The 14,795-nt window shown below is 28.3% G+C and overlaps 2 protein-coding genes across 5 annotated transcripts in view; one reads left to right on the forward strand and one right to left on the reverse strand.

The window, feature by feature from the left end:
• The window catches only part of LOC106791594 (hepatocyte nuclear factor 4-gamma), a 29,149-nt gene extending 18,628 nt beyond the window's left edge, over positions 1 to 10,521 (forward strand). The window contains exons 3-8 of one of the 4 annotated variants that reach the window (XM_014757319.1): positions 1,888 to 2,092; positions 2,644 to 2,756; positions 2,845 to 2,981; positions 3,772 to 4,036; positions 6,617 to 6,769; positions 7,067 to 10,521. In XM_014757319.1, coding sequence (XP_014612805.1) covers positions 1,888 to 2,092; positions 2,644 to 2,756; positions 2,845 to 2,981; positions 3,772 to 4,036; positions 6,617 to 6,769; positions 7,067 to 7,581 — 1,388 coding nt within the window. In that variant the 3' untranslated portion in view covers positions 7,582 to 10,521. The remainder of the gene's footprint in view (positions 1 to 1,887; positions 2,093 to 2,643; positions 2,757 to 2,844; positions 2,982 to 3,771; positions 4,037 to 6,616; positions 6,770 to 7,066) is intronic. The other 3 variants (XM_014757322.1, XM_014757320.1, XM_014757323.1) reach the window with 3 other exon arrangements.
• On the reverse strand, positions 10,489 to 12,330 carry LOC106791595 (DNA replication complex GINS protein PSF3). The gene is made up of 4 exons (XM_014757324.1): positions 12,137 to 12,330; positions 11,875 to 12,019; positions 11,626 to 11,755; positions 10,489 to 11,406 (listed from the first exon to the last, which is right to left on the reverse strand). The coding sequence occupies exons 1-4, from the start codon at positions 12,240 to 12,242 to the stop codon at positions 11,185 to 11,187; spliced, it is 603 nt and encodes a 200-aa protein (XP_014612810.1). The 5' UTR covers positions 12,243 to 12,330; the 3' UTR covers positions 10,489 to 11,184.
• Between the last annotated feature and the right edge of the window lie 2,465 nt (positions 12,331 to 14,795).

Consider the following 14,795-nt stretch of genomic DNA (forward strand, 5'->3'; position numbering starts at 1 on the left):
GCGCGAATTAAATTACGAATAATAATATTTATTAAAATTGATCGACACACGTAAAAATTTCGTCGATGTTTCATCTTATCGTAGAATATAATTAGAAAAAAAAAAAATAAAAAAAAAAAAAAAAAAAAAGAAAATATATGAAAGTTAACTATCATAATTCGCATGAATTCGATTTTACATAATAACATGTCTTATGTTAGAGTGATATTACATAATAATGATGAATAAGTATTTAATGGTTAATCTGTACAAGGTGAAACTTATGAGAATAGCATCGTTTTTTTTCATATCATCAAGAATAAAAAGAAATAAATCAATTATTTACGATGAGCTTTCATTATAAACTATTTCCAAAATTCGGTAATTATTATTATTAATTATTATACCTACATATATATCAATAATAGCGGATCTATGCGTTGACCTAATCACCATACATATATTGTAATTTTTTATGATTTTTTATTTCGAACTCTGCGTTCACCCAAAAGAAATTTCTTTTATCGTGATCCCTCGATCTACAAAACAAGACAGACGAGATTTCTAATGAACATTTTAAAAATGTAAATAAGAGCGTATGAAACTATAATATCGAAGTTAAGGAAAAAGAAAACGTACAAAAAATCCGAAAAAAAGATGTTGAAATCGTTAAACGTAACCGATATATATATATATACATACATAGTATGAAATATTTCAAACAATTTAGATCATAAATCTTAGGAATAGAAAGTTGTTTCACCCGTTAGTGGTTATAAGAGTGTATGACCCTGCATAAAAAAATAAAAAGGACGAACCGTTGATAGAGAAAATGCAAGAGGGGAAGAAAAAGGAAAAAAAAGAAATTAAACAAGAAAAAATAACGAGGATAAAACATATTACTCGCCTTCTTTTTCTTTCTTTCTTTCTTTCTTTCTTATTTGTTTTCCAATCGTAAAACTCTAGATGCGAGAAAATGCGAATATTATTATTAGAATAAAAGACAAATTTCACAACTAATATATATATGTACATCTTAAACTATTTATTTGAAAAAAAAAAAAAAAACAAAAATAATTTAATTGAAATAATTGTTCGTTGAATTTTCCGAATTATTGTTTTAAATGTTAACTGGAAAAATTTCATTGCAAAATACGCGCAATATCGTTACAAAATTCTCCATGATCGTGAACAGTGCATGCCGAGAAGAAGCGTAGTTAATGTTTTAAAGAAAGAAAAAAAGGAAGAAAGAGAGCGAGAGAGAGAGAGAAAGAGAAAGAAAAAAAAAGCCTTCAGTGATAGCGTTATCGCGACCCTCCGACTTCTGCGACGGCAACAAGAACGCTGTCTCTTGGTTTTCAACAAAAGCCAAAAAAAATATATACATATATATATATATATATATATGTGTGTGTGTCTGTAACAAAATAAAAAATTAAAAATTGATGCGTGGAATTATTCGTCGAAGTGTTATATACGCATAACGACGCGCGCGGTTTCTCCTATTATCTAATTTTTTTTTTTTTATGCGATATCGTGAAAACACAAAAAATATACAAGTTTTTTTTTTTTTCGTATACACTTATTTATGTTTACGTTCGATCATCAACTTGCTTACTGGCAACGAGATTTCGAAAATACAATTAATTAATCTTCGGTATTATTTATTATTATTTCGAGTGCATTATAATATACCGAGTAGTATATATTTCGTATGTTTTGATAAATCCATGCAAAATGTATAATTTTGCGCGTGAAACATCAAAAAAAAAAGTATAAGTATAATTTAATGTAAGATTTGTTAGTTAAAAGAAATATTTCTCCATCACTTGTCGAATGTTAATTTTCTTTTAATATATTTTACACATACGAGTCTTTTTTTATCATTATATTTTATTCTTGTTTTAGATAACGATTTGAGAATGGGTACTGGAGGAGCTGCAACGGGCTCGGTTTTGGGTCTTCCAAATACTGGTGTTACTAATACCATATCTCAGCATTGTGCAATATGCGGTGATCGAGCTACGGGAAAACATTATGGTGCAGCTTCCTGCGATGGTTGTAAAGGTTTCTTTAGAAGATCAGTCAGGAAAAATCATCTCTATTCATGCCGGTAATTAGAACTAAATTATTCATATGAAGATTTTTTTAATTACAACGATACTGTGGAAATCTTACCTCGCGTATTAAACGAAAATATATCATTAGCATGTAAAAATAACGCGTCCCATTATTCAAAGACAAATCATATGAAATTTTCTTTTTTTTTTTTTTTTTTTTTTTTTTTATCGAATTACTTGCAGATCATTTTGTAAGTTAGTCTAAAAATATTTTGACCTGTTGCGCATTATCGACAAAATCGACTGGAAATCGAAAAAATCAAATAACCAAACTCAGCAATTCAAATTTTGTCAGTATCGTAACAGAAATGGAAAAATTGTTGAATGAAATAATTACAATGTCATTCTTTTACAGAGCTCATTTTTACTTCTAATTTTGTTTCTACCAAAAAACAACATTACTTTCAAATCATTCGATTAAATGTTATCGTTTCTTTTTCTTTTCTTTTTTTTTTTGTTCTTAACAGTTTCCAATGATTTGTCGACAATACGCAAAAACCCTTTTATACTTTTTTTTTTATGTAATGTTATCTTTCTTTTTAAGTATATCTATACTTGACAGATTCCACAGGAATTGCATTGTTGACAAGGACAAACGTAATCAATGCAGATATTGCAGACTTCGAAAATGTTTCAAAGCTGGCATGAAAAAAGAAGGTTTGTTCGAACAAAATAATATAATTACAAAGAAAAATATTAATAATATCAGATATATATATTTTTTGTTTGTATTCTTTCAATACAGCTGTCCAAAATGAAAGGGATAGAATAAGCTGTAGAAGGCCCAGTTATGAAGAACAAGCTAACAATACTAGTGGACTATCTACTAATACGTTATTTCAAGCTGAACTGCTTAGTAGACAAGTAGGATCAACCTTAGAGGTCAGTATAACTTAACCTCAGGCAAGCTGAATATTTATAATCGGAACTTGCGTTCGTTAATGCGTCGTTGTATCAAGAAAATGGCTACGGCCTGCATAATCGCAAGCTATTTAATTATATTACATTGTTACCATACATAGAAAGATTCTTCACTCTCTTTGTCTTTGTCCTTTCTTTATCTTATTATTATTGTATAAGTTTCCATCCTGTTTTTATTGTTCAATTCACGCGATCAATCGATTATTCAAATTTTGAAAAAAAAAAAAAAACAAAAACAAAATGTACTTTTGTATAAAAATCTATATAACTCGAATTAAATTGTGTTAGCAAATGAAAATTCTACGCGTATCATTTCTATTTTTTACTTTTTAATATTAAAATTTAAATAGATTTACCCCTTCCAACCACCATGTACGATCTTTATTAAGTTCATTGATTCCACGTAGATTATTATTACTTCCTTTTTGATTCTACTTTCAAACAAAAGAAAAGAATAAAAAATATTATCGGTCGTTTACCTTTCGATCGTTAATTAAACGCCATATTTAAAAATATATACATTTGGCATGAGCCAATTATGCTAACCGGAGTTGTTCGAGTCCGATTGAACGAAGAGTACTTTCGATCAAAGGATAGACAAATAAAAAAGAAAATAAAAGAGAGAGAGAGAGAATTAAAAAAAGAAAAAAGAAAACATTTAAAATAAATAAATAAAGAAAAAAATAAATAAATAAAGAGAAAAAGTAACTGTGAGAACAAACTATACAAATGAAATGGATTATTTTAACAGGCAGCAGTCAACGAAACTGATCTTAGTACGAAGCAGATAGCGAACATAACCGACGTGTGCGATAGCATGAAGCAGCAATTGCTGATCCTCGTCGAGTGGGCCAAATACATTCCAGCATTTACTGAGCTCACGCTAGACGACCAAGTGGCATTATTAAGGGCGCATGCAGGCGAACACCTACTACTTGGTGTTGCAAGACGCAGTATGCACCTTAAGGACGTATTATTGCTCGGAAATAATTGTATAATCACCAAAAATTGTCCTGGTAAGCTGAATCCCACGATAATAAAAAAAATCATCTATTATAATATATTATAAACGTAGTAAAAGTAATTTTTTTTACTTTGGTTTAACATGGTGGTTTAGTTTTTTGGTGTGTGTTTTGTTTTTTATTTAATTTTTCTTTTTTTTTTTTTCGAACGCTTACAAAACAATTTTGTTTTTTTTGTGCATGTTTATTAATTTCTTTTTGTATTATTATTGTACCGATTATTAACGACGAATCGGAATGAATCGAATTAATTAATAAGTATTGCTTGAATTTAATAATTATCTCTCGAATTTTATTTGATATTTATTATATTTCAAATGATAAAAAAAAGGGTGTATGTTGACACCGTATCAAATTATTATTCTAATTTTGGCGTGCGAACGTTCGTACATATGTGACAACTAATTTAGGACGGTGAAAGAGAATTATTATTATTTATATTACACAAATTAAATACGCTAAAACAAATGTCTTTCTAACTTGTTCGATTCAATCCACTCGGGTCTACGATTAATCGGCACAAATGGGTATTTGTGTGATTTTTTTTCTACTAACATTTTAAAGAAAGAAAAAGAACAACACAAAAAAATATTCAAATCAAAAAAATATCTTATTCAACATTGAAAGATTTCAAGATTCCCGTCGTCAAATATGTATGACCATTGTTACATTGTCTCATGAAAATGTGTATAATTCGAATGGCGAAACGAATACATACATATATGTAAATGTTGTAAAAAATAAAAAAAAAATAAAAAAAAAGAAAAATACAAGAAAAATAAAAAAAAAAAAATAAAAAAGAAAAAATAATGTGAGCAAGTAGGATATCAAGGATTATATCCTTTACGCGTCGATCGAGATTTCTTGATAAATTCTTACCATGGGGTTTTGTGTTACTATACTTTATTCAAACATCGATACGAACATTATGTATATATGTATGTGCATATCTACTTAAAGCTACGAATTATTTAATTCTCCCCGCTAAAAAGTTGAATCGAGCAGAACCTTCTTAACAAACACACGAGGTACAAATACACGCTCACGCACGCATACATATATACATACGGACAAAAATGTATACACATATACACATAGGATTTGCGGCCTTCACCTTTTATCCTTACGTAATTTGGCCTTCGAATTGGTTATATGCGTCGCGTACCCCATGTCACAACATTGCCACGTCTATTTATCATCGAAAATTCTTTTTTTTTCGATAGTCGATTCATCATAATGATTATTGTCCTTCCATATTTCTAAGCTTATTATACTATTTATTATTATGCAACGTTTTTATCTTCATCTTCTTTTTCTTTCTTTCTTTCTTTCTTGTTTATTTTTTAATGACAAAGAAATGCCTAGATGATACGACGAATCAACGAGCTCCATTGTATTTATTATTTAACGCGAATTTATTTTTTTTTTTTTTTTTTTTGACATTTTCATATTCTGTGAGATCGAACGTATATTTCTTCTTTCTTCTACAATCGTATCGAAATTCAAATTTTCGTTCTATTATACGAGATGTAATTATGCATGTAATTTTGGAACGAGATAAGAGATACATAGAGAAAGAGAGAGGCAGAAAACAATTATTTATGCTGATTTCTTATAAAAAAAAAAAAATACAAAATATTGAATGTGGACGAAAGAAACAACACAATGATCCAAATAATATTTTGTTTTTTATTAAACGTAAATGCATACGTACGTACATGTGTTATCCAAACACAGGTCTTGCTTGTTGGATGATAATTAAACGGGTGAGTTTAGCTGGATGTAAATGATACATGCACCTTGTAATGTCATTTTGTTGCTAACAAAAAAAAAAAAAAAATACAACGAGAACTTTTCAAATTTATGCATGTGGTAAAAGGTTATTGTTGCAATTAGAAAGGAATGCTTACATTTATACTTTATTTTTAATCAGCACTAACGTTATATTCCAATCAATAATTGCATTGGAATATTCAGGATTAGCATAAAACTTTTCTCATACTTTAATAAATTATATTTAATTACGAACGAAATATTATTACACAGTATGTGTATCAGATCAATTCTTACAAATCTTGTTCACTCAATATATGCAGAACTATCAATATATTTGTCTAAAATATATAAAAATGCAAATGAAAATAAAAAAATATTTCATGAAACGTGTGGAAAAGTTTGACGCTCGTCCTGCATAACGTTATTCTTGCATCGAATCGATCGGGTTATGAATATTCTTTTTCTTTTCGGGCAACAAAAATATTGTCATCGAAAAAAGATCGATCTAAATTATAAATATAAAAAAAAAAAAGAAATTAACCCGAACGATTCGTTTGAATATATTTGCACGATACTTTTGGGCTGTAGCTAGTTGACTGAGTCCGGAATTATTGTTTAGTGTTGATCGGATTGCATGCAGTAAAGGATTGGATGGTGATGGTTTTGTGTGAGTTTAGATTCCCCTCTCCCCCCGTCTTCCAAAAAAAGAAAAAAAAATTAATAAGAAAATATGAGATTCATTGTCGCCGGGCTCAGTCGTGGTTATTAACAAAGGAACAGTATAACCGTGGTTATCAGTAATAACGTTTTCAACAGAAGGACGTAATCAAGAATTGGACATCAGCAAAGTTGGTTCGAGGGTAATTGAGGAACTTGTGAAACCGTTGAACGACATCCAAATGGATGATACCGAGTTTGCTTGTCTCAAGGCTATCGTGTTTTTCGATCCATGTAAGTAAACAGAACAATAATTTTATATAATAATGAGAAGAAAAAAAAAAAATAAGAAATTAAAGAAAATAAAAATTAAAAAATATATATAAATATAATAAATCATTAATTATTTCCATCGGCATATACACCATCACACGCGGGTTCTTTAAAGTCTAAACGATAAATTAGATCTAATTGAGACAATCACGTCTTAGATATATATATATATATATATACATATGTGCTAACGAAGAAAAATAAAAAAAAATAAAAGGAAAATCATAAAAATATGTATTTAAATCTTTCTTTTCATAGACGCGAAAGGTTTGAGCGAGCCAACAAGAATCAAGAACATACGTTATCAAATTCAAGTCAATCTGGAGGATTATATAAGCGATCGTCAATACGAAAGCCGTGGTCGTTTTGGGGAAATATTATTGACATTGACGGCATTGCAATCGATCTCTTGGCAAATGATTGAACAAATCCAATTCGTCAGATTGTTCGGAGTAACACACATAGACAATCTTCTGCAAGAAATGCTTCTTGGTGGTGCAGCTACCGAATTGAACGGAACTTCAACGCCAATGCAAATACCAAATGCACCTGGAAGTTACGTAAGCAGTAATGAAAGTCCTACAAGTCCGTTGACACCTTCTAATATTGCTGGTGGTCCAATAAGTCCCCAAGAACAAATATTATCAGCTGCCAGTCCTGTTCTTATCATTAGGGATCTCGTATCTATCGGAGGACAGGAAGATGTAAGCTCAGTTAGTGGTTTCAGATTATTTAAACAGGAACCTAATCTTGAACCTGAATCAACCTTCTGACTAGATCAGGAAGAACTTATTTAGTAAACCGATTTTTTCATTTTATTCTCCTTCATATACAACGTTCGGAAAATTATTTAATTATACCTTTCCTATATTCATCGATCATCACACGTGGATGGATGGTTTCAAACAATTTTCTTTCGCGGTCTAATTAAAAAATAGATTTATTATTTCTTTTTTTTTTTTCATATTCCAAACTTTTCAATCCATCCACGTATAATTTTACGCGTACGGAATTTTAGATGCTCGTAATTTGTAGATCTAACGCGAAAGAAAAGTAATTAAATACTTTTCTGTGCGTGTTACACTCAAAGATCATTCCCTTTTGATAGAAAAGACATCTTTCCTTTTTTTTATATTTGTTAGCAATCAAACGGAAAGGTTTTTAAAAGATGTATTATTATCGATCATCGAATTACATGTTTACTTTATTACGAACATTGAATCACGAACTACGATAATCTTCAAGGCCGTCTTCGAAAAAAAAAAGAAAAGGAGAAAAAATGTGGATTAAGAAATATTATTTCAAATCGAAAAGAGATAAGTTTTTTACGAAAGTGACGTGAATTATCTATAAGAGATATCGAACAACGAAAATTGTTTATCTCGTTTCCCGTATCTATCGGACATAATCGAAGATGTGAGTGGCACTCTTCTTTTTCTATTTTTTGTTTTTTCTTCGTTTCTTTTTCTTCTCTTTTTCTTTTTTTACAATAGCTCAGTCAGTTATGGCCGTCTTTTTATTTTTCAAATTAAATTCCTCACCTGTATAAATAACGATCGATCATTGAAAAGATAAACGGGATAAGAGATAAGATTGCATCTCCGTCATAAGCTGACGCCATTTAAACGGACATTGTTAATCTTTTAAACTTCTTCCTTTTTCTCTTTTTTTTATATTCTATTTCTCTTGAATGAAAAATAGTAGAATAAGAATTGGTAATTAATAATCAAGCTAATGAACGATGAAAAACATTTTTACGGTTAATAAAAGATGGTATCGAAATGTATACAATTCTAATGAGACGTGCAAGAACCAAATATGTGATCATTTTTCTTTATTAACGTCTCTTGACAAAAAAATATTATATTTTAAATACTTTATATATATTTTGTTGCATGTGATTTTAAAAATTTTGAAATATATTTTTTATATAATTTCGTCTATAATTTTAATTAAAAAAAGAAATACTTTTGTTATAAATATATATCAAATTTTTATATACATTACTGGAATTACTTAGTTACGTCTTTTAAAATATACAAAACATACAAAAAAAAAAAAAAAGAAAGAAAAATAAAATAAAAATAACATAAAGAAACCAAAAAAAACATGAAGAAAAAAAATTTTGTATTAAACGTTAAAGACTATATTTTTGTAAATTTAAAATTTTGAAACTATTAAATTTTATGCATGTATATATATATTTATATACGTAACTAAATAGAATTGTATGCATAAACATTGCATTCATGCTCGCATAATTATTTAAAAATCTTTTACTAACTATTACTACGTTAACTTTTTCTCATTATTTTATATTTTTCTTTAATAAACTAATGCCAACATTTAAATAATTAGAAAACTTTGAAACATCACGGTGTTCACAATAAGAACATATATACCTCGTATGTGCTTTGATTATTATTAATTGAAAAAAAATCACATTCCAAACGTAATAATATTAAGATAGATTAAATTATATTTAAGTAATCGTTAAATAATTCAAAGGAAAACACGTGCAAAATATATGCAAAGTGTTTTTCTTTGAAAATATAACAAGCCATTACAATGCAATTTCTATTAATAATGCTGTTAAACTATACATAAATGTATTGATAATCTCCTGGAAGATAATCGATGCCTTATAAACAGAGAGTCAATGCATTTTGTTAAGATCATTTCCAAAAAAATATCTATATTAACATAATGGCCGGATAAAAAGCAATAGTATAATATATATATATACTTTTATATAATTATTAAATCAATTATTATATGATAGACATATGTTTCATCAAATGAAGGTGTGTTTGTCAGATACACTTATAAAATCTTAGAAAAAACATGAATGATGATATTCTAAATACTGCTACTATGCAATAATGTGATAATGATATTTAAAAGCACGATACGACGCAATATTCCTGTTGTTACCGATATTGTAGTTATTTAAATATTTTTTCATATAAAAGAATGATAACTTTAATGCCACAGAACAGTGGTATGCAAATTGTTAATACTTGTTGACATGATTGATAAAATGTCTACAAGTATCGTCGCTATGAATTGTTTTGTTATATAAATTAATTTAAGGATAGTCATAATATCAATTTATTAGTGTATGTTCTTATAAAGTTTATGAAAATTTAATTAATTCATACTTTGTGCACCATTGTTGAAAAATATTACATTATAATAGTTGATTTTTTTAAAAAATGCATAATCTATTCTGTATAGTAATTTACAGCAATTACGTTATTAATTTCTTAGATTATAAAAGAATATTCATATATGTATATGTTTACTCCTACATCATAAATATAACTCTATTAATTTAAGAACTTAATAATAAGCTAAGTATATTTTGTATTTTTGTACGAAAAGATTTTATGAACGTCGACTTTTGTAAGGTATGATACAAATATAGAATTAAAATAAAAGTTTTGTCAATTGCATATAGCTAATGCATGTCTATAAATGGCATGAAAGTTATTTTATGGCTTAACATGAGGTATATATATTTTAACATTACTTAGTTATGGGTTGTGAACTAGACATTACCATTTTCCATTGCCTGAGTCTTTTTAATATTGTTGACAGTTCAATGGTTGACTGATTTCGTACAAGAAATGTAAATACAATTTTTATTTGTTATTTAATAATTAAACTATAAGCATTTGTAATTTTAAATAAAGGAATATGTCTTTATTAGTCTCCCTTTTACGGGTTTGAGGAACTTTTTTACGACACCTTTCTAACACAGCCAAAAGCTTTCCAAAAAAGTCATCTTACTACCGCCTCTCTAGAGTCAACAGCACATGGTGTTCCCAAGTGATCATTGATCAAAGTACTAACCATGCCCATCGTCGTTTAACTTTAGTGATCTTACGGGAACTAGTGCTTTAAACGAGGCAAGGCTGTTGACAGAATAACACAATATGTGATTTTTAAATTATCCACTTTATTTGAAACTATATACTAACTGAATAATAAAAAAGAATTTCTAATATATATCACTTTTCAAATTAATACATAATCTTTTGATTTGCATATCTCTGTTGTTACAAAACCTATAAAACTGTAGAATTAAAAATATTAATCCCTTGCACTATAACAACATATGAGACTTGTGATATGCTCAATGACCATAGAAAAATGAAATATAGCACCAACTTTGGCACGCAGCTAAGAATGTTAAATCATAATGCAATAGGTTTATAAACGATTCTCCTAATATTACTACAGTATAAAAGTCTTTTTTTAGTTCAACTAAAGTTAAAATTCCTATGTATGCAATACGTATGCAATTATGACTATTAATAATCTAATTAACTATATATATCATACATTGTACATTAAAATAAATTAAATTCTATTTATTCATAATCAGTGCGTTTACGTTTCTTAAGATTAGCAGCCACCTCCGACGTCTCTATGATACCTGTACCTTTTTTTAACCAATCGTTTAATTGTACCTTAGCTTTTCTACTAATTAAAAACAAATCTCTTTCCAATCTCGGAAGCTGACTACCCAACGTCAGATCCGAAATAGGATTCTGTGCCCAATCCATGATTAATCTGAATCGAGATTTAAAAGTCTGAAAGTTAGAAAAAAAAATAAAACTAAAAGAATCCTATCATAAAGAACTTAAATGTAAACTATAAAAATATTTAAACATAAGGAAACATTAAAATAATAAACATAATGATATCAATTTATCAAAGCAATCAAAAATCACAAATTATTAATGCGATACCTAAATATTAGAAATAGATTAATTTCAATATGTTCGCTAACTTTATTTCCATTCACTCACCTCGAACAAATTTTCTGTTATTTTCTCACTTTCTCGGATGTTGAAAGTTCTTAAATACATTCCTACCTCGTAGAAATAGGGGTTCCATTTGCTCAGCGATACTGCACAAGCATCCGCTTGAAGAATTTCTCTGCGGACAGAAAGTTGATGTTGAGTTGAAGTTACATACATTTGTATTTTTATATACATTTATGTATTATAAATGATTTATATATATAAAATCTTTAATTTATATTTAAAAATACTAACCTATAATTATCCTTATATATTTTTGGTAATTCTATGCTGATAAGTGATCCTTGTATAACGTTGAGAGGATGCGTTAACCAAATGGGAAATTCCAACTTTGTTCCTTGCTTTAAGTCTTCCAAATTATTAGAAATATCCAAGAAACCTGAAAAAGAATGTTATGTTAATATATATAATTTAATCAAAGAATCAAAATATTTTAAAATCAAATGTAAAGTAATATCAAATGTAAGTAATTAAGGTTAGGGTTAGAAAAACTTACCTAAACCAGGTAATGGAATATCGATCGTACATAATATACGTTCTTCTGTAGCTAAAATGTCGTTTATAGAAAAATAATCTGGAGTATAACTACAGCATAAAGGCATTTCTAACAAAACAAACGAATTATAATCAAACGCAACGCACACACTAATAAACTTGATAAAGGATTAAAAAATGGCAGTAAATTTTTACCGCCTTTGGCAAATCAAATACTACGTTGATCAAAGGTAATATAAAGGCGCGCGATTTAAACGCGGTAAAATTCAAAAATTGATAGCTCTTTAAGAATGATACGAAATCTTATAGAAACTAATACGTTCTTTTCATTATTATTTTATTTCGACAGTTCAAGACTTATGGACAATTATTACATAATAATTTTATATGATGAAAGTTTCCTTGTTGGTAATTTTTGTAACGTTCCAAGGTGTATAGCTTCGTTTGTAATCCTCTCTCTCTCTCTCTCTCTCTCTCACACACTTCTCCATCATATTCTCTCTCTCTCTCTTTCTCTCTAATAATATTCATACAACCCATCACTCTTTCACGAAAAAAGAAATAAAAATGTTCATTTAAACTATGAATGAATTATGAAATGCGTGTACTCTTGATTATTGATCGTCAATTAAACATTATTATTCTTTATCATTACCAATACATTATAATCATTAAATTTACCATTAATCATTAGGATTACGATATAACGCTATTATTATATTTTCTGTCCAGTTTTACTTCATTAGTCAAGTTGTTCTTTTTCTTCTACCTCCCCTTTTCTTTCCTTTATGTATTTTTTTTTCATTACTTTTTCTTTTTTTTTTTTTTTTTAGTGCAATCATTTTATTTTATTCGTAACGATAGAAATTACGTTTGTCGTACATATTATTTTATAACCGCGAACGTGTGTGCGTATTTATCGCGATTATCTCGTAATATTTGTTATGTCCAGATAAAAAATTTCTAGACGACGATCGGGATTCTCACTCTTTCTCCTACTTTTTTTTTCATTTTCTTTTTCTTACAACGCCACGTCGGTCGCCCCAGATTTGATAGAATAAAAAGCGTTTTTATGTTACATAGGTCTTTGCAAAAAGGTCAAAGTTGAGACCCCTTCTAAAACTGCCAGTACATCGCTACCCTTTTCGAAACATCCCTCTTTTTTCTTTCTTCATTTTTAGTATCCTTCTTTCTTTTTTTTTTTTAACAGATATTTAAAGCGAGTCGCACAAAACGCATTTATTCTCTATACTCTTCCGAGAGAAAAATATTTATTATTGATCTCTCGAGATAATATTATTGTTCTTGTTGAAGTTATTGTTGGTTGTTGTAGTCTTTTCGATATTAATTCGATCGAGTTTTCGATTCTTTCGACATAGTTTAATTGCCGATTTTGGTCGATATGAATCCAAGTATACCCATTTCTCTTTCTTTCATTCATTCTTTCTTTCTTTCTTTCTTTCTATCTTCCTTACTTATTTCTTTTCAATAATCTTCACATTTATTATTTATTATATTTTCTATGTGTGTATATTGTTATGCGTGTACATTTTATTATTTTATTTTATTTTATTTTATTTTCTTGATCGAAGGAACGATCACGTTGACTTTCACGAACTCGTCGAACAACCATCGACAAATTGGAATTATGTGTGAATATTATATTATAATATTTACTTACGATATTATTGTATCGCGATGAATCTTTAAAAAGTTAATCCTAGAAAAAACGATCGCGTTTAATAAATAAGGGCTGGTACAAAATTTTGGTTTAATCGTCGTTTAAAAGCCAACGTTAATGCATTCCATCATTTTTATGATAAACAAACTCCTCTTAATTCTTAGTTCATTTAAACATTTGTATGAATGTGTATGCACGCATGCATGAATGTATATATGTGCGTGTGTGTATATGTGTGTTCGTCTTTTCCCCATACACTTCCGTCATATATTACTATTATTATTATTATTATTATTATTATTTAATTGTCTCGTCGTGTGAAGAAAATTACGCTCAAAATTTTAATCGAAATTTTAAAATGTGCGAAAAGTGTGCATAATTTTACATTAAAATAATGTACTTTTATGCTTTATGTATATGTGTACGAGTTTCTGTATGCACGTAATACGAATGTATGTATGTATTTAAATATGTTTAACAGCATTATGCAGTTATTTACTACGCGCCCTACACGTCATTCTTTCCTTCATCATGCTCGTACGTTTTACCCAATTTCATTTCTTTTCTTTATATTTTTGTTCGTATCTTTTCTTCTATTTCCACCGAGCGTCGAAAACTATGTGACTAGAAACGCTATGTTTGTATGTGTGTGTGTATGTTTGTATGTGTATAAATATGACTTAGGTTTAATATAATGTAATATAATATAATATAATATAATTTAATATATAATATAATATAATATAATATATATATGTGTGTGTGTGTATGTATATATTTATAATATTTATATATTACTTACGACCCCTTTTCATTTCTCTCTCATTTTTTTTGTTGTATTTTATTTTTCTATGATAAACCTTTTTATAGGTTTTTGTCTCGTAATTTAAGCTAATTTTACAATAACATGGCAACAATGGTGAAAATTAATAATACTCTCTCTCTCTCTCTCTCTCTCTCTCTCTCTCTCTCTCTCTCT

Source organism: Polistes canadensis, unplaced genomic scaffold (assembly GCF_001313835.1).
Source record: "Polistes canadensis isolate GaletaPanama2010 unplaced genomic scaffold, ASM131383v1 scaffold_322, whole genome shotgun sequence".
In the NCBI taxonomy this organism is placed as follows: domain Eukaryota; kingdom Metazoa; phylum Arthropoda; class Insecta; order Hymenoptera; family Vespidae; genus Polistes; species Polistes canadensis.

Bases quoted from the DNA above. Each gene is read 5' to 3' on its own strand.
- LOC106791595 (XM_014757324.1), bottom strand. From the start codon at position 12,242: ATGCCTTTATGCTGTAGTTATACTCCAGATTATTTTTCTATAAACGAC. The intron at 12,020-12,136 runs GTAAGTTTTTCT...ATTCTTTTTCAG, and splicing joins TATTCCATTACCTGGTTTAG to GTTTCTTGGATATTTCTAAT. The intron at 11,407-11,625 runs GTGAGTGAATGG...TCTAACTTTCAG, and splicing joins TAACAGAAAATTTGTTCGAG to ACTTTTAAATCTCGATTCAG.